The sequence below is a fragment of the Solea senegalensis genome, linkage group LG1 (assembly GCF_019176455.1).
Source record: "Solea senegalensis isolate Sse05_10M linkage group LG1, IFAPA_SoseM_1, whole genome shotgun sequence".
NCBI classification, from domain to species: Eukaryota; Metazoa; Chordata; class Actinopteri; order Pleuronectiformes; family Soleidae; genus Solea; species Solea senegalensis.
In genome coordinates, this window is record NC_058021.1 from 34,837,912 (window position 1) to 34,858,433 (window position 20,522).

General features: G+C 43.3%; 1 protein-coding gene across 5 annotated transcripts in view; it reads left to right on the top strand.

The window, feature by feature from the left end:
- Positions 1–16,643, top strand: part of rreb1a (ras responsive element binding protein 1a) — a 45,683-nt gene extending 29,040 nt beyond the window's left edge. For 4 of the 5 annotated variants that reach the window (XM_044025528.1, XM_044025545.1, XM_044025554.1 and 1 more), the window contains 13 exons: positions 2,207–2,348; positions 2,695–2,864; positions 5,320–5,509; positions 5,630–5,899; positions 6,236–6,695; positions 6,803–8,498; positions 9,681–9,865; positions 9,948–10,139; positions 10,266–10,427; positions 10,687–10,845; positions 10,943–11,112; positions 11,555–12,236; positions 12,364–16,643. In XM_044025528.1, the coding sequence (XP_043881463.1) occupies positions 2,207–2,348; positions 2,695–2,864; positions 5,320–5,509; positions 5,630–5,899; positions 6,236–6,695; positions 6,803–8,498; positions 9,681–9,865; positions 9,948–10,139; positions 10,266–10,427; positions 10,687–10,845; positions 10,943–11,112; positions 11,555–12,236; positions 12,364–12,923 (5,038 nt within the window). In that variant the 3' untranslated portion in view covers positions 12,924–16,643. The remainder of the gene's footprint in view (positions 1–2,206; positions 2,349–2,694; positions 2,865–5,319; positions 5,510–5,629; positions 5,900–6,235; positions 6,696–6,802; positions 8,499–9,680; positions 9,866–9,947; positions 10,140–10,265; positions 10,428–10,686; positions 10,846–10,942; positions 11,113–11,554; positions 12,237–12,363) is intronic. The other variant, XM_044025537.1, reaches the window with a different exon arrangement.
- The last annotated feature ends 3,879 nt before the right edge of the window (positions 16,644–20,522 follow it).

Consider the following 20,522-nt stretch of genomic DNA (forward strand, 5'->3'; position numbering starts at 1 on the left):
ACACACCCTGGAAACAGTTGCGTAATATCTTTTTCCCCTTAAAATCTTACGACTACAATAAGCGAGTGAAGAGAGAGAATTGTTTTTTGAGTCGTTCACCTTTTTCTTCTCTGCTCATTTACAATGCAAACTGCATAGAGAGAGAGAGAGGGAGGACGAGTGCGTCTGTGTGAGGCCTGCTGTTACTGTGAGGCTGCTGTAGGAAAATAAAGAGGAGGCCTGTTTGGATGGAGGGAGGAACAGAGTGGAGGGAGGGTGGGAGGGAGGAGGAATCCATTTTGCAGCAGAGCATCCTTTGAAATGTGAAACGTGAGATTTTCCTACTCGTCCCGTCTTCAAACGGGCAGAGAGAAAGAAGGAGGAGGGGAGAGGAGAGGAGGAAGATGAGGGATGGAAAGAAGGGAGGAAAAAGAATTATCCTTGCTTGGTGAAAAGTAGAGAATAGAAACTTGTGATTCGACTGAAGAAGTTTGTTGTTGTTTGCAGTGCTTCAGAGGAAGAAAGTCTTCTTTCACAACTGACGATTAAAGAGGAAAAATTTATGACAATTTCATCCAAGTCCAAACTCACTCAACAAGCGCCCCCTGCAGGTTAGCTGATGATAAAAAAGACACAAAATGGTGATAAAAATATTAGCAAATTTCTGCCACTTCCTCAATCCCACTCAATTTAAGATCATGTTCACATCTTAATCTCACTGTGAGACAGACTTTTCCAACAGGAAACTGAAGTTTGTAAACCACTCACTCTCCCACACCAAACCTCATAGAGAAAATCAGTGATTTTAGCTCACAGAGACACAGGAGCTGCTGGTCTACTGCTGCCTCTTGTGGTCACTTTATGTCACTGAGATAAATATGAACAAAGGACTTTTAATGTCGAAGTGTTAACATTTGAACTTAGTGACGGAGGCAGCAGTGGATCAACAACTCCTGTGTGCCGTGACGTTAAAATCTCTGATTTTCTCTATGGGGTTTGGTGTGGGAGAGTGAGTGGTTTACAAACTTCAGTTTCCTGTTGGAAAAGTTTGTCTAACAGTGCGATAAAGACTTAATTAGACTGACGTAGATTTTTAATGTTTGTGTTTGTGAGTGTCTCCTGCTCTCTGATTGGTCACTCACTGAGGTCACAGTACTCTCTGGGGCCTGTGGAGATGCTGCTCTATGATTGGCTCTAATCAGCAGCTTCTTGTCAGCTGATCTCAGATCTGTCAGGACCTCTTATGGGCGTCCAGCTCGCTGCCTGTTAGCTTCTATTATTAGCACTGACACCTCTCTCCTGCCTCCCCATCCTCACCTCCTTTCCTTCCTCCCTCATCTCTCTTCTTATAACCTTCCCTTGTTTCCTCTCCTTGGTAGACTCTGTTCTCCCATCACACGTGACTGACTTGACCTTTGATAAACTTTGTAAACACACACACCTGACAACATTACCCAACTGCAGCTCTCACAGACATTGTCATATGTCTGTCAGTGTAATGATGTGATATTCACACACACACACACCTGTTCACCATAATTAAACATTGTTTTAATATAATTTTAAATCTTAACGTTTGTCTTTGTTTATGTGAGCAAATGTTCATTAATATGTTAATTTTCCTTTTTTAATGTTTAAACTTGAAAGTTTTGTGTGTAAGTAAATGTTTTTATAATTATTTTAAAAAAACGACAGTTTCACTTTTTATTGATTTATCGTTAAAACTTTATGAGTTGGCATCACCTGTTTTTACTTCCTGTTTGTTTGTTTGTTTGTTTAAATTTTTCACACCTAAATCTGTTTATGAACACCATTTAATCCAGATTAACAGACCAGAGTCCAGTTTTGTCCAAATCAAGGGAGTCCAGAATAAAAAAGTCTACATCAAGCTGAGTCCATATTAATTGAGCAGAGTCCAGATTAATTGAGCAGAGCCCAGATTAAGCAAATCCAGATGAACTGAGTCTAGATTAACACCTGATTCCAGATCAAGTGAGTACAGGCTACCCAAGCAGAGTCCACATTTGTCTAGATCAAGCAAATCCAGATTAACAGAGTCCAGATTAAGCAGGTCCAGATTTGTGCAAATCAAGCGAGTCCAGATTAATTTAACATAGTCCACATTAACCGAGTTTGTTTTAACAGTGTCTAGATTACACGCTGTCTGAAATGTTGTGCTCACTTGTGTGTGTGTGTGTGTGTGTGTGTGTGTGTGTGTGTTGTTCAGACACATGAAGATCCATGACAAAGACCCGGCCACAGGAATGCTCCCCATCTGCCCACCCACCATCGCCAAACGCCGGCGTCCGTCTGTGAAGCGGCGTCTGGGACCCGAGGAGGAGAATGGCGAGGAGCCGCCCACCAAGAAGGTAAAGACACTGTGGCGCGCGGAACCTCCTACAGGACCTAAACCTACAGAATCCTCAGGCTTTTTTACTTTAGCCTCAGCGTCACAGTGACTCAGCACTTTTCGTCACAATGTCAGTGATGGTTTGAATTCTGTTAAACCACGCCCACTTCTGACCCGGCGTAAATATTAGTGCGTAGAACTTTCACACTGAAGTCAGTCTTTCTGAATTTGGACACATTTTTCATGGTTTTCGTGCGAAAAACGCATTCATTTTGGGGCGGAGACGAGTGAAGAGTTTAAAATGCTGACTCAAACAACACTCGCAGTAAAGTTAACAGATCGTAAAGACGTGACCGTGTGTTCAGGTGGTGGAGGACGCGGCGGCGGCGGGGGAGGAGTCGATGACGTCAGCAGTGACATCGTCAGCCCGAGGCTTGGAAGAGGAGCTTCTCCCCTGTCCAATCTGCTTCAAGACCTGCGGCTCCAGACTGGAGCTGGACGCCCACATGGACACACACCCGGACACGGCACTGAGGTGTGTGTGTCACGCGCACGCACACACACACACACTCTGCTGGGATTTAAGTTTGTTTTTACTAGTTTTAATAAACTTTACACTGAGGAGCTCAGGGAGGAGGAGGTGCTTTAAGATGAACGGATGAATAATGGGGTAATTAGTCACCAGTGGGTGAGAGAGGTAGAGACAGAGGGGGGGAGAGAGGACAACTTAATAAGTCACAGGAAGGAGGAGGAGGTGTTTTCAGGACGTGCTCGGCCGCTCCATGTTACCATGACGACACCCTCCTGCCCCGAAAACAGGGATAACGTCTGTCGCTGTGGCAACAGAACTCCAAACACCCCAGAGATTTTTTATTGCAGAGTATAAATTAACACATGCTGAAGTATGCATCCAAATAATCCTTAATGGTGCCCTAAAGAGTAAAGATTTAATGCTAGTCACATCACAATATGTTTTTTTTTTTAAATAATTGTTAATAACTTAATTACAGCAATAATTAGATGAGTTGACCCACAGACAATTGATTTATTGTCTAACATTTTCAAATAAAAATTACAATCAGTTCATGGTTCCAGATTGTCTAATTAAGTAAATAAGCAATTGGAATATTTTTCACACATTTTTCTTTTGGAGGGGGGCGTTGAACTCATTTTAACACACATAAGTAATTTTTGCTGAAGGATTATTGTATTTTGCCTGCTGTCCCCACGTCGTTTTTTGTTTTGCACACGGCACAGACGGACTGAGCAATCCATGTGACGGGTCAGACCTGCTGCACTCAGGTTCAGGAGGAGCCCAGTACTGCTGCGTTTATAGGACAGTAGAACTTTGAAGACTTTCTTAAACGTCTCATTTGTAACTCAAATGACTGCATTTTGCGTGGTGAACAGTACGTGAACGCGAACCTGCGAGTTGACGCTGTCTTTTGACACGGCACAGAGAGGACGTAACAAGTTCGGACCTACTGCACTCAACATCGGATTAGTGGAGAAGCCACGGACAACCACTGCTGACTTAAGTACAGATAAAAGGGAAGGAGAGAAAGAGGAAAAGAAGTATGAGAGAGAGAAAGAGATGGCAGAAGAAAGAAGGATGGAGGTGAGGAGAGGGCAGCAGGTGGCGCTGAGCTCGTTATCTGTAAATCCTCAGTAATCAGCCTGTAAGAGGATGAGAGGAAGTGGGAGGAGCCACATTAGCTCACGTCACTGAAGTTTCATAAACTTAAGAAAACACAGTTGAAGTGAAAGTGACCGGTCGTCGCGGTAACGAGGACTCGTCTCACACGTCACGTGACACAAACGCACGCATGTTTGTGATCGATAAACATCAACAAACAGCGATCGATCACCACAGACCTGTGAATTTAAATATAACAACTAAACAAATGATCCTCAGTTTGTCAGTAAAATATCACTTTTTTAACTTGTTTTAATATAAAACTTTGACACAAACAAAACAGAAAATAAACACACTGAGATTCTGCCTCATTAGGACCAGGTTTTTGGTCTCCATGACGACTACTGGTCCTGACAAGATCAGTGTTTATGACAGAAAACACACATGAATGTGATAAGTGTGTGTGACACCGAGCAGCTGTTATCACACAAACACACTTGAAAATATGTGTTTGTAAATGTGTACTTGTGAGGACCTTGAAATATCCAGCATTGTGTCCATTTTTTCCCCCAAGATTGAGTGTGAGTTTTTATTTAATTTTTTTCTTTACATCAAACTTTCGTCACTGATGACATCTCACATTCTCACTGCCGTGCAGATATACACACGTAGACAAATGTCTCCACCCGGTGGCCACTTTGAGGAACTGAATCCTGCAGCAAAAATTATTTCCCATGAAATATTCAAACATAAAATAACAAAACGTGCTAAACGAAAGAAAAAAAAAAAGCAGGAATAAAATCTATAAAATGAGACATTACGAGCAGGTATTAAAGGCCAATGTTAATGAAAAAGAAAAAGTTCAAATTTAAACATAGGTCTTCTTTACATACGAGAATAGTACGAAGGAGTATTAGGGCCAGCCAAAAAAAAAAAAAGCCAGGCGAAAAAAAACTGATTTTGTATAATATCAACGTAAAGCCTGGCTTTTTTTTCCTTGCGCCAGATTTATTTTTATTTTTTTGCCTGACTTTTTTTATTTTTATTTTCCTGTGCCAGATTTTTTTGGCTGTTTTTTTTTTTTGTTCGGCCCTAATACTCCTTCGTAGAATAGAGGTTCGAAGTTAAAGAAACACGTTTTTTTCCCAATATTTTAACTATTTTGACAATCCATTATCTTATATAATCTTTTATATCATTAAAACCAAGTGTCTATTATTTTTTCAGTGTCATAAATGTGAATATTTTCTGGTTTCTGCCCCAAATAACAAAGAAATCATTTAAATAATCATTTGAGAAACAGTGACATTGTGTGAACTAAACAACTCTTGTTTCCTTGGTTGTTTGTTTCCAGGTGTGATTTCTGCTGCCTTTCTTTTCGGACTCACCGCGGTTTGCTGCGCCACAACGCGGCAGTTCATAAGCTCCTTCCACAGGACCCCAGCGGCCGCCCCTTCATCCAAAACAACCCCTCCATCCCCGCCGGCTTCAACGACCTGGCCTTCATTGACTTCTCCTGCAAGAAGTTTGCTCACATCGCACAGGTAAAAAAAAAAGAAAAAAAAAAAAGAAACCTGCTACACACCACTGCTCGCACGTGTTGGGGTCACATGACCGGGGACAGTGTTTTTTCCAACTTTTCCTGTTTGTCCGTCACGATCCAGGTCTGGTGCGAGACGAACCTCCGGCGCTGTATCAGTAAGTTCCACCGCTTTGTCTGTGACAGCTGTGACAAAGCGTTTCCTCTCCGCTCCGCCCTCGACCTCCACAAAACCACCTCACATGTTGACGCGGAGGAAGACATGGAGGGCGCAAGAGAGGACGGCACTGCAGAAGGCGCGGCCGAGGACGCCGGTCAGGTCAGAGAGCAGGAAGCCCCGTCCCTGGAACAGGCTGGCTTCCTGAAAGCACTCGGACTTCAGCATGTTTCTACGGTAAACAGAAATTATACGTGTAAATATTCAATACATTCAGTTTACGAACTTTGATTCAAAAGCTAATTGTTGTTATTTTAGTTAAGACAGAAACTAAAGGAAACACTGGATTTTTTTTGTTTTATAAACATTTACACTGATCAGTTACATTATGCATGATGGACGTGCAACCGTACCAAAATCTCTGCTAAATAAACAAGTTTTGTCGTTGAAAATTAAATTTTAGGAACTAGAAAAGAAACAGCTGCGCATCATCTGCATATGAAGGAAGTTTTCACAGATTTTAATTCAGAAGGAAACTATTTTTATTAAAGTTCCCCCTCTGTTGTGTTTCAGGTAAAGTCTGGTCCCACTGACGATGAGATCCATCAGGCCCATCTCGACAGCATCAAGGTGATCCACGTGGAGCCGCCATGCTCCAGCCTTCCTCTGGAGCCGGCCTCCTCCTACCTGTCTGGAGGCCTCGGCCTGACCCTGGGGCTGGGCGTTGGCAGTCTGGCAGCTCTCAGCATTCCACTGCTGGAGGCCTCGGCCTTGCAGGGCCTGACCCAGAAAGACGCCCTGAGCCTGCTGTCCATGCAGCCCTTTCAGACAGGCTTCCTCCTGCAACCAGATGGCGGCGCCGCAACGGCCAGCTCTGCATCTTCGGGTGCCAAACCCAGTGAGGCAGGTGGAACAGGGATCATGGAGTTGGCTGACATCCAGCAGATCCTCAAGGTGGCGACAACAGCGCCAAATCAGATGGGACTGACGCCACCGTCTCTGGCCAAAGCTCCTGGAATCACAGGAGGTCAAGGTGGGTGTTGGAGCCTATTTAACCCACGACCAGGACTGAGACATACTGGTGCTCACCAAGACACAGAAAATGACTTCACTGTCTCTGACTCTCTCTTCTCCATCCAGGTCAAGTCCAGGCTCAGAAGGCTCCACTGAAGCCCAAACCTCCCATCACACCTCGCTCCAGCCTCACAGCGACGACTCCTCCCCCCCTCCAGAGCTCCCAGCAGGCTTCACTGGGCTGCATCAGCCCCAGCCTGCCCCCGCCCACCCCCACACTCTTCAAAACACCGCCCTCGTCCTCGGCCGGGACCGGAGGGCAGATAGATGCAGAGTGCATGGGCGACGCTCACACACCGCTGTCTGATTCGCCGCCATCTGCCTCCACAGCTGTACAAGAGGAGGCGGGGCTTAGTGGCAGAAAACCAGGAACCAAAGGGGGGAGCAACACAAACGCAGGTTCGGCTAAAGGCTCGTACCCGTGCCGCTTCTGTGACCAGGTGTTTGCCTTCTCTGGCGTCCTGCAGGCTCACATGCGCTTCCACCTCGGCATCGCCCCACACAAGTGCAACATCTGCGATTACCTGGCACCGGACAAAGCGACACTAATCAGACACTTGCGGACGCACAGTGGCGAGCGGCCATACGTCTGCCGGGTCTGCCATTATCCTTTCACCGTCAAGGCCAACTGTGAGCGCCACCTTAGGAAGAAGCATGCTAAGACCTCGAGGAAGGACATTGAAAAGAACATCAAGTACGTAACCTCCACCACTGCTCCAAACATCGCAGCACCAATCACCACACCCACTCAGGACATTGAGACGGGATGTGCCGAGACAACGTGCAGGTTTTGTGGCGAGGACCTGAAGACCTACCGTGCGCTGCAGATCCATCTGCGCACAAATAACGGTTGCCAGAGGAAGCCATTTGAGTGCCGCCGCTGCGGAGCAGCCTTCCTGGCTAAACGCAACTGCATCCACCACCTCCTGAAGCAGCACCCCGAGGTGCAGGAGAGGGAGATTGAGGAACATATCGCCACGCTTCAGCCGGCCACCGTACCCTCCGCCACTGTTGCCTCTGCCAGAGCTGCTCCGCTGAATCCGATGGCACTGAACGGGATCGGTCCATCTCCGATACAGGCGCTGCAAGCTGTGAAGGTGGAAGAACTGGCTAATGTGGTTTATCCTACTGAACTGGACCAACCACTGGATTTCTCTGCTAAAGGTCGTGGAGCTGTGAGCCAGGTGGGCTCTTCAGGAGTTAAACTGGAGAGCATCTCCCCCACCTTCGACTGCTCTGCCGCGGATCAGCCCATCGATCTGTCCGTCCCCGCCAAGAGGCTGCGGAGAGAGTCTGCAAATGAAGAAAAGAGGGAGATCAAGACGGAGCAGAGTGGTGGCAGCATCATTGAGCAGCAGCTGCACGCTCTTGCTCTGACTAAGGATGAGAAAGCGGGGAGCGCTCTACACCCTCACCCTCAGCTCGGGTGCTACCAGCTCCCACCAGGATCCAACCCTTCACCTGCCTCTCTCCCCAATATTACTCGAGCTCAGCGCCTTAAACCACTTCTGCCCAAACCGGCCTCCTCTTCCACCTCCTCACCGTCCCCCGCCCTAAAAGACCTCCCTCCTCTGGCCTCCATCGCTCAGATCATCCACTCTGTCTCAGGAGCTCAAGATCTGCTGAAGAGAGAGGCCGCCGCCCTGGACTGTAAACCCCAGGCAGTTGTTGCTTCCCCTCAGTCTGATTCAGCTGCAGACTCCTCTGGACCCTCTGCCGGTCTGGACACACCGAGCGATGACACATCTGAGGGATTGTCCAGGTGTGTTGGGTTTTATTTTCCCTGTGTCTTTCGGTCAAAGAAAATCTTTGTCTTAAAGGGGACATATAATGCAAAATCAACTTTTTAACCATTTTAATACTTATATTTGGGACTCTGGAGGCCCTACCAGTCGCCAAAGTGTGGAAAAAGAATACTCAGTCATGTTTTCGTGGTCCCCCTTAGTGTAAGTACAGGCAATAAAACACTCAATGTTGAATTCCCTGCGCTTATGACGGCAGCATGCGCATTTCACCGCGAATGTTACCGCCCCACCAGTAAGTTTACTTGGAGAGCTCCACCTTAGCTCCACCTTGTCCCTGCAAGAGTGCAGGCAAGGGAGGAAGAGAGGTATTATGTCAACGCGGAGGGACAAGTGTGCTGTTGGTGGCTGCACAGTGGAGCACAGTGTTTTACACAAACTTCCAGCCTCAGAGGATTTTATATATGAAGCTAATGTGCCGGATAAAGTCAGCAAACGTGTGTTCGCACCACTTCGCATCAGACTGCGGCCAGCGGTCGCCGTATTTAGTCAGCGAACATATTTCACTGACGTACAGACACACACATTTTTAAGAAAAGGTCACATAGAGCTCATAACAGACAATTCTGACACGTCCTAATTAAAAATATTTGTTCAGTAAATCCTCCATGACTGGAGCACAGACTCAGTCTGATACAGTCACATACAGTGGCAGTTTATTCAGCTCGCCGTGCACCGCTGGCGATCAGCGGTGGCGATCAGTGGTGCGGTCCCTAAGTGTTTTAACTGATTTACAGTTCGGCACTGTTCGGCTCGATCCTTATGTAGGACGTCTCTTCCTGTGACGGCACTCTCGCTGTTTTCTGCGCATGCTGCCATGTTGATATTGTCATAGAACTAGTGGAGCGAGGGGGAGAGACGAATAGAGCTGTAAAGCGCTGTATAGAGGACGAAACTCCTGGAAGAAGTGGGTGTGTGTTTGCCTGTGTCTCATTTGCATATAAAGGGACAATGCACGAAAACCGAGCGTTCTGAAAGGGGCGGGTTTAGCAGGGTTATTGAACTGCTATGGTGCTTCATCCTTATGGTATTTTGACCAAAGCATGTCACTGACATGTTCATTAGGACACCAGGGAACTATTTTAATGGGGGAAATAGAATATAATATGTCCCCTTAAAATTAGTTTTTTTTGGTTCTGCAGAAAACGGCCCAGGAAAAAACTGGCTGCCCTGGCTATGAGGGAGAAGGCGGCTGCAAGTGGAAGCAGCATCGACCTGGAGTCCAGCGGGGAGTTTGCCAGCGTGGAAAAGATGCTCGCCACCACTGACACCAACAAGTTCAGCACCTACCTCCAGACCGGCGCAGCAGATCTGGGTGGAAAGAGAGGTAAGACTCTGTGTCGCACTGTGATTAAAGTGACGTATGAAAGTTCCCGACAGATGATTAACTGAGGCCTCTTTCACACCAGATGATGACAGAACTGGAGGAAGTGAGGAAAAGGAGGGAAGAGTGAAGGAGGAGGTGAAGCCGGCAGCGGTTTCTCAATCCAAAGGGAAGAAAAACGCCTACTCCAACTCTGTCCAGAAGATGACCTGCCCGTTCTGCCCACGAGTGTTTCCCTGGGCCAGTTCCCTGCAGAGACACATGCTAACACACACCGGTAACACACGCACATTAAACCTTTATCGTCAAACTGACTCACACACGTGCACAAACTGAACATTTCCTGGATCTAAAGCCATTTTCTGGAGCTCATCCAAACCCTCCCCCGTCTGTCTCTCTTCAGGTCAGAAACCGTTTCCCTGTCCCAAATGTGACGCCTTCTTCTCCACCAAATCCAACTGTGAGCGCCACCTGTTGAGGAAGCACGGCGTGACCCACAGGATTCTGAGACGCAACGGTGCCCTAGCGAAGAAGGACGGAGAAGAAGGCTCACCCGAGAGTGCAGGTCAGAAAACGCGGCAGAAATTTTTCACGTAGCAAATTTCGGCACTGTTCGGCTTTCTCTTCAAATTTTCCGCACAAGTTCCAAATACAAGTACCAAAAATTTACGTCTTTGCGTTCCCACGATTCACTTCTCCTACTCGGACTACAAACATGGCGCGTTTTTAACGGGATAACGCACGTGTCGGCAACTCCACTCCTTGTTCTGATCCGTATGTTGTTATTATTGATCGTATTGATCAATGTTGGTTGTGTCCCTCAGAGAGTCAGTCGGAGACAGAACAGGTCGCACTGGAGGTGCGAGACCTCAGAAGCACTGCCCCCTCTTCAGACTCAGACCCCGCCCCCATGGCAGAGAACTCCGCCCCTGACCAAGACGCTGAGTCAGCACCAACAAGCCCCACCCCCAATGAAAGCCACGGTAAGTCGATGGAAATGAGCACTTCAATATTGTTATTTATAAATGTTGAGCCACAACAGGAAGTTATTCATTTCTTCCTCTTTATTGACCCGTGTAGTCGTCATTGATTGTTGCACAGGCTGCAGTCCTGCTCACGATGTTACCGAGCACCCAGAGACAGAAACATCAGAGCAGCTGGAGCAGCAGGGAGCGCCAGAGACCAGAGCTCAGAGGAAACGGCTTCCACCGAGTAACAGCAACAGCAGCAGCAGCAGCAGCAGCAGCAAGGTAACATCTGAAAAACACTTAGCGATGAGTAGAGCTGCAACTAACGATTATTTTCATTATCAATTAATCTGTCAATTATTTTCTCGATGAATCGTTTGGTCCATAAAATATCAGAATCAGAAGACCTTAAAAAAATGTTGATTGGTGTTCACCAAACCTGGAAATGAGGATGTTCTCAAATGTCCAAAATGATAAATTTTTAATGATTTCTTTGTTATCCAGAGCAAAGAAATCAAGAAAACACTCATATTTAAGACGCTTTAACAGTCGGCGATCTTGTTTTAATCTTGAAAAAAGCTTCAAACTGATTAATCAATTATCAAAATAGTTGATTAATAGTTTCAGCTCTATTGCTGGGTCATTTGTTCACAGTTGATAGCATTGCTGAGTCATGTATTGACTGTTGATAGTATTGCTGAGTCATGTATTGGTGTGTTTTCAGGTGGACGTCACAGACGACGACGACTGTCACAGTAACAAAAGTCTGGACCTGAACTTTGGAAAAAAACTAATCGACTTCAAACTTTCTACAACGTCAGGCTCCACCCACGAAGAACAAAGCTCTGTTCCCTCCTCCTTGTCCTCCTCCTCTGCTCCTGCAGTACTGACAGAGAGTCCAGAGAAGGAGGAGCAGATTGTTGGCTCCACCTCATCCTCCGTCAGTCCTGCAGTGAAGCAGCAGCCCGACTACAAACATGTGTGTCGAGTCTGTAACAAGAGCTTCCGTTACGCAACCACCCTCGCTCGCCATGAGAGGGCGCACCTCTCTGAGGAGACGCCGATGACTCCAGCTCCAGCGGAGGATACGCCGACGACGTCAGTGAGAGAGGAGGTGACAGAGAATGACTCCAAACCAGCCGAGGAGGAGAAAGAGGAGGAGGAGGAGGAGCAGCAGAAGGAGACGGAAATGGAAGTGGAGGAGGGAGGAGTGAGCGAGGCGGGGGAGAGTGGTGAGTCAGAGGAGGAGGAGAGGAGTGATGAAGAGGAGGCGATAGAACCAAAGAGTGTGGAGGAGGGAGAGAAGAAAGGAGGACGAGTGGACAAGAGGAAGAAGATCTGTGGCATCTGCAACAAACGATTCTGGTCTCTGCAGGACCTGACCCGACACACCCGGTCCCACACAGGTACCAGAACCAACACACATACACACCTGGTCCCACACAGGAACCAGAACTAACACACACACACAGTATTTATTCTTCTTGGTTTTATTTTGAAAAGCTCCTGAAGTGTGGCGCCCTCTGTCTGCAGGTGAGCGTCCGTACCAGTGTCAGACGTGCGAGCGGACGTTCACGCTGAAGCACAGCCTGGTTCGCCATCAGCGAGTTCACCGGAAGCCGCGTGGTGCCGGCGACGACGCCGCCAGCGAGGATGGCGACTCATGCACGCAGACTCCGCCCTCCACTTGTCCACCGTCGGAGAATGAGAGCGAGTGTGGTGGCAGCGGTGGAGCCAAGGAGCTGGAGGACGAGGACGCCGGGGAGGAGGAGGGGGGCGTCGGTGGCGTCAGCAAGCGGGAGGACAACACGGCAGAGGCGGAGTCACATCGGCCAAACCCTGTCTCCTCGGACGACCCGCAGTCGGCGGAGAAACCTGAACTTCAAACGCCGGCCGACAAAGCTACTGACACAAAGACAACTACTAATAATGACGATTCCAAAGACACCGCCCCGCCCAGCCCTTCCCCTTCCTCCACCACCACAGCGCCCTCTGCTGACGGCTTCATCCAGGAGCTGCTGGAGATTCACGCCAAGCCGACGTTAGAGCATATCCTCCCCAACGGAGAGCGCCCTCTGGTGGGCGTAGACTGAGAATCACCACAGTGCCATACGGTGGAAAAATGCTGTGTCATCACAGATGATGATGATGACGATGCTAAAAAAACCAGCCCAGATTTTTTTTTCTTCTTTTCTTGACAGAAAGACGAAAACCTCGTTTTCTTGAAGTGCCTTAAACTACTAGTCCAACTTTTCCGATGTTTTTTTTTTTTGCTACATCTTTATCTGCATTATTCGGAGGATGTATCTCATTTTTATAGCTTTTTATGATGACAATGATTTGCATTATTGCTATTTTTGTGCGGGGGAAATCTATTATATTTCAGCAATAAAAAAAAGAATAAAATTACAATTTATTATTGTTCTAGATTTTTTTTGAAGGCGCAGAGACGTTTTTTTGTATTTAAATCACAGCTGGACGACGGCGACACATCACAGACGCTAACAAAAAAACATGACCTTTGACCCTGTGGCCGCTCCTTCACCAGCTGCAGTAGTCTGGAATCACCAGCAGGCGGCAGGTGGTCATCTGGAAAAGAAAAGGTTTCGTAACTGGAAAACAAAATAAAAACGCTTCGGTTTCACGTTCGCACACCGACTCACGTGGGAAAACACTCATGAACTTTTGACTGTGAAGTGGGCGTGGCTTCTCCGCAATCACTTGTGTGTTTCTACGACTTTTTTTCTAAACCAATCACACGATAGATCGTTGATGCCGTGAGTTGATGAGTGTGTGAATGATGTCTTGCTTGATTCCATGTGTGTCTACAGAGATGAACGTGTGAACGAGTATTTTAGGTTGTGTTTTTTTTTGTGTGTGTTTTTGTGATTATCGCTATGTTGGGTGTTGGGATGGGAATTTTTTTGTTTTTATAACTGAACAATTCACATGTTTGTTTTTGTTTGTACATGAGTGAAAGTGTGTGACTCCCACCTGTGTCTCACCGTTGCCCCCTGGTTTTCGTGTTCAGCCTCTGACGAATGCTAATGTTTTCTTGTTGCTAAACCTGACGCGGTTTCAGTTTACCTCAATCTCCGCTTTTTTTTAGAAACTGCGAACATTAAAGGAGCGGAGGCGCAGCCTAGTTGCTGCCCCTTTAAATCTCGTGTCTTCCTCATCAAGCTAGCGGGGCTAATTCTTTGCTAGCCTGTTGCGCTCACTGTAGGCTAAGTCAGGGCGAGCTGTGGCCCCCAGGCTTTGCTAGCTAACGCTAATGGCTAAGTTTGTTACTGGATTTACTTGCACAATTGTTTTAACAGACGTAGCTGAGGCTAACATAAGAATAGCAAAGGCTAATTCATAGCATCACTACTCCCCATAAGAGGGTTACAAAAGCTAGCTAGCTAGCCGTAAAAAAATCTTAGGATGGGCTAGGTTGACATTAGCCACAGGGTCAAACATGCTAACCAGGGCTAATTAGCTGTGTTCTTCCCATTAGCTCAACACCAGCTCTGCTAAATTAGCTTAATTAACCAGCTGGGTGTTAGCTAATACTAGCTATTAGTCTGAGTAAACAAAAAAAAGGCTATCAACCCAGACAAACTAGTCAAGCGAATGCTGTTTTAATCACGGCTAACAGCTGGACTAGCTTAACTCTTTACAGTATTAGCATATTAACACAGAGTTAGCCCTGTAGCACAGTTTGACCTTTTTTAACCCGTGTTTTTCTAAGACATTTAAGTGTTTGTCCAAATTAATGCGACTTAAAGTAAAAATGTCAGTGTTACAAACCTTGACATTAAAGACAATCAGGTGAAAATTTGATAAAAAACATACTGAAAATCGCAAATTTAAAGCTTGTTCAGTATCGGTGCGATTTCTCAGAAGAGGTAGAAGACGTTGTGAATGGATGAACGAATGAATGAATGATGGATGGATGACTGTGACACGATTGCGTGTTCCACAAACAAAGGGCTAACTCCTCCTACTGCTTCACGCTAACCGCACATCGTGTGCTTGTGGACTCTGTCACGTTTTTTTTTCATCATTTTTTTATCAATTAAAAAACCTCATCAGCAAAACGACGTGAACCTCAGCCACTCATATCGAGCTGTAAAGCAACAACGTTTGCGCTCATTAGAAAAAAGTTTATCAGTGTTCCCGAGACGTGAAAAAGTGTTTTTCCCTCTGAATCTTCTCAGGATAAATTTATAGGTTTCTGTATCAAACAGTGCCATCGCTTACGTCGGTAACAGTCTCTGGTCCGTGGCGAGAAATATCATAAAATTAAACGTTTGCACTTTTTCCATATAAAATAGAATCGCACTCTGTCACAAAAAACAACAACAATCTAGCTACTGACCTAATAAATGAAAAACTGCGTCGTCCATTTTAGTACCTGTAACAGCGTCGTAAAAAAGGTGCATCAAGTGATTTTTCACTCTTTTTGTGCGTAAATAAACACCACCAGTGATGGCTAAATATCTGAATCCAAGTTGAGATATTTCGGTGACTGAAAACACAATCTGTGAATTGTTAAACCTCACGATGTACGTATAATTTCATTAGCTTGGCGTCCAATGTCGACACAACAGTGAACTCGGGAATCGCTTCAGAAAAAACGATTAACGTGAAAGTTTTTCTGATTTGGAAGATTGCATGAATTTTATGGAAAATCTGTTTACGAAATTTACAAATATTAATGTTAGCGCCTGTCAATCAACGATGGATACAACTTACGAAATTTAATAATTAATGATATTGGCCGGGGTTCTTGTGTCTCTCTCCGTTTTTGTGGTTTCCTCTCTCTCAGTGTGAGTGTGCCCCCTGTCTTTCGGGAGTTTGCGTTCGTTTTCGTCTGATCACGTTTTGTGCGTGTGAACGTGGAAATACTGGACTCACGTGGACTGTTTTTAAATGTATTTATGTGTGTGTGTGTGTGTGTGTGTTAGTTTCTACAGTGACTTGAGAAAAAAAGCCATGTTTTATTAAAAATCGTAGCTGCAGAATTCTTTTTCTTTTTTGAGTCGCGAACTTAGCAATAAAAAAATCCCTCAGAATCCAAAAAAGCTTTATGTAGTTTATTTTTGGGTTTTTTTCCTGTAAATGAGTCGAGAACAGGTTTCTAATGTTTATTTTTTAGTTTGGCTGAAGTTGTGAACTTTGTTGTGCTTCATTTTTATTTGGTTTTTTGGGTGTTTTTTTTTCTCGTATAAATTCATATAAAACTGTGAAAATTCATCGCGTTCAGTTAAAGGGTGAGTTTTAGGTTAGTTTATTGGTTTTTTGTTGCATGTTAATCTAATTTGTTCAGTTACAGATGATTTTTCTCACACACACATATATCAGAATTTATATATATGTTTAATTATATATAATCTCGCTCTCAGGGTTCTTTTTTCACAAATCAATTATCAGAAAAAACTTCATGTTTTTTTGTTGTTTTTTTCCTGAGTTGCAGTTTCCTGATTATTATAATAATTATTATTATTATTACGATTTTTTTTTCGTAGCTCTTGATCCAGAACTGTCTATCACTACATTTAGCACTTGACTGTGAACGCATCGTCAAAAACACAACTAACAAAAATATCATTTCTATTCAGTCTTTGTTTTTTCTGGGTTTGAACTTTTCTGTTGGATTTAAAATTCAAACGTAAACACTCACTCATTCATTCACACTGTGGCCGTGAAAGCATTAACACTCAGTTGAAGTCTTTCAGTGTTTCAAAGTCAAGACATATAAAACAAAAAAGGATCTGTTCTGTATCGACTCACTAAGAAACCGCAATAAAGATTATATTAAACAATGATCCTGTTTTTCTGCATCTGTTACCATGACAATACTTGTCATGCTGTGAATAGTGATTTTGCACGACATACTATACTATGACTTTTTGACCGATATTGGACGACATACTATACTAAGACTTTTTTGAGTGATTTTGGACGACCTACTGTACTATGACTTTTTGACTGATTTTGGACGACCTACTATACTATGACTTTTTGAGTGATTTTGGATGAAATACTATACAAATTTTTTTTGAGGGATTTTGGACGACATACTATACTATGACTTTTGACTGATTTTGGGCGACATACAATACAAAGTTTTTGAGCGATTTTGGACGACATACTATACAAATTTCTTTGAGTGATTTTGGACGACATACTATACTATTGACTTTGAGGATTTTGGGCGACATACTATACTATGACTTTTCTCAAAATTTGGACATACTTTACTATGACTTTTTGTCAAAATTTGGATGACATATAGACTATGACTTTTTCTCAAAATTTGGTGACATACTATACTATGACTTTTCTCAAAATTTGGGCGACATACTATACTATGACTTTTTGTCAAAATTTGGACTGACATACTATACTATGACTTTTGTCAAATTTGGACAACATACTATACTATGACTTTTTTGTCAAAATTTGGACGACATACTATACTATGACTTTTCTCAAAATTTGGACGACATACTATACTATGACTTTTTTTGTACAAAATTTGGGCGAGCATACTATACTATGACTTTTTCTCAAAATTTGGACTGACATACTATACTATGACTTTTTGTCAAAATTTGGGCCGACATACTTAGACTATGACTTTTGTGTCCAAAATTTGGGCTGACATACTATACTATGACTTTTTTCTCAAAATTTGGACGACATACTATACTATGACTTTTTGAGTGATTTTGGACGACATACTATAGTACTATGAAGTTTTTGACCGATTTGGGACGACATACTATATTATGACTTTTTTTGAGTGATTTTGGACGACATTCTATAGTAATATGACATTTTTGACCGATTTAGTATGACATACTGTACTATGACTTTTTTTACCGATTTTGGACATACAATTTTTTTTGGACGACATACTATACTATGACTTTTTGGACCATTTTTGGGCGACATACTATACTATATGGCGTTTTTTGACCGTGTGGACGACATACTATACTATGACTTTTTTGAGTGATTTTGGACGACATACTATACTATGACGTTTTTGACTGATTTTGGACGACATTCTGTAGTAATATAACATTTTTGACCGATTTAGTATGACATACTGTACTATGACTTTTTTTACCGTTTTTGGACGATGTACTATACTATGACGTTTTTGACAGATTTAGGATGACATACTGTACTATGACTTTTTTTTACCGATTTTGGACGACATACTATACTATGAATTTTTTGACCGATTTTGGACGACATACTATACTATGACTTTTTTAACCGATTTTAGAACGACATACTATACTATGACTTTTTTGAGTAATTTAAGACGACATACTACACTACGACTTTTCTGTCAAAATTTGGACAACATACTATACTATGACTTTTCTGTCAAAATTTGGACGACATACTACACTATGACTTTTTTGTCAAATCTTGGACAACATACCATATTATGACTTTTTTGAGTGATTTTGGACGACATACTATGCTATGACTTTTTTGTCAAAATTTGGATGACAAACTATACTATGACTTTTTTGATCGATTTTTTTTTGACAGATTTTGAAAGACATACTATAGTATGACGTTTTTGACTGATTTTGGACGACATACTATACTATGACTTTTTTGACTAATTTTGGACCACATACTATAGTATGACGTTTTTGACTGATTTTGGACCACATACTATAGTATGACTTTTTTGACTGATTTTTGACGACATACTATAGTATGACTTTTTTGGTCATTTGGATACGACATGATTTTTTCTTCCGAGAAAGAGTCATGCTGTGGTATGCGGGTCAAATGACCAAAAAAAAAAGAATCATGCTATACCTAGTAATAATGGTACCAAAGATCACTCAAAAATAATAATTATAGTATGTGAGTCAAAAATGAGAGACTTCTGCTATGGTGTATTAGATCAAAAAGTCGCCAGTACTCTCAATATGTCATCAAAGACAAAAGGTCATGCTATGGTATGTCGTCCAAGCGGACAAAAGTCATGGTATGTGGTCAAGATCGGTCAAAAAATCATATAGTATGGGCGATCATAATATAGGTCAAAATCAGTCAAAAATTCATGCTATGGTGGTCATACTATAGTATGTTGTCCAAAATCAGTCAACAAATTCATACTATAGTATGTTGTCCAAAATGTGTCAAAAAAGTCATAGTATAGTATGTCATCCAAAATCACTCAAAAAAGTCATACTATAGTATGTCGTCCAAAATCAGTCAAAGAAGTCATTAAAGTATGTTGTCCAAAATGACCAAAAAACACCATTCTATAGTATGTCGTCCAAAATCAGTCCTAAAAGTCATTATATCATGTCATCCAATTCATAGTATACTATGACTTTTCGTCTCATTTTGGACGACATACTATACTATGACTTGGACTTTACACCATGTCTGTGGACCCTTCTCCAGCTAGATGCCAGCACACTATGAATGCTGGTACATTTGTGACTTTTGGTCTACTTTGATTGTTGACGTTTAAAATGTCTTGTTCTTGATAAGAACTGTACTTATGACAGCAGAACTTGAGAGCAGCATTGTTATCCCCTCAGCTATATGCTCTTCCAGTTGTTTTTATTCTTTTCTTGTATCTTTTGAATGTTTCCATTGAATTTACTTTTCCAAAGTAACTAAAAAAAACCAAAAAACATTGTGAGATTTAAACTCCCAACCACACGAGTTAAAGTCACGGCATGAGCTATTCTTGGAGAGCTACATAAGGTCATTTTCTTGGTGTTTTTAACTTCTGTTTATGGTGTAAAATTCTCATACCTTGAGGATACAAGTCATCTTCTTTAGGACTGAGGTAGTTATCCTGACATAGTTGCTTGTTGTTCCTTGGTATTCTTAAGTTTTGTATTTTGGTCAGTTTTTAGAGTTCTCTGAGTCAGGATTCAGAACCTAAGCTACCTCCTACCTTATATTGGACTTTTAAACTTACCTAGAGTATTCCTTAGGTGTTTTATCAGAATGTGACGTTTCAAAGCTCTGGAATAAATAAGGATTTTATCGTATGACTTCAGACCTTCAAATCAATATCTGGTAGACAAGCTATTGTAAACAGTGAGAAACAGTTTGGTCTTGGAGATTTTAAGTGGTTAATAGGGATTAACAGGTCCTAAACATCCATATACTTCTCTGGATTTGAACCCACATCTTCAGGTCTACAAAACAGTGTTGAACACAAAGAGTTTGGGAGAATTGTCTGCTTTTCTTTTTCACATCATCTTGGGTAAGTGAAAATGTGGGTCGATTGAAAGGAGATGTAGTATCTGACGCAGCTGATTTGTCAAGACTGTGTTAGAGATGTGCATTGAGAAGTAAACAGGTTACAACAGAGGTCTGTATGCCAGTCCTGAACAATGCTTGCCAAAGAAGCACAGATGCTTCCTGTGTTGACCAAATGGCACCAATGTCAAAACCTGAGCACCCTAGATGTACGATCGTGAGAATGTATAGAATGGGCTTACACAACTCGTTTCCCAGGAAAACAGGGCCCCTAGAAAGCAGAAGAAAGGGGCAACCGTCAAATGCGGGGTTTAAGATATAAGGATGTTAGAGAAACCTTTAAAAGTATGGATTTACTTATTGAAACCTACCACCTTGTGGACTGCGCAATCTTTTGGTTGTGAACAAATCCACCATGCCATAAATTCCTGGTGCATTTG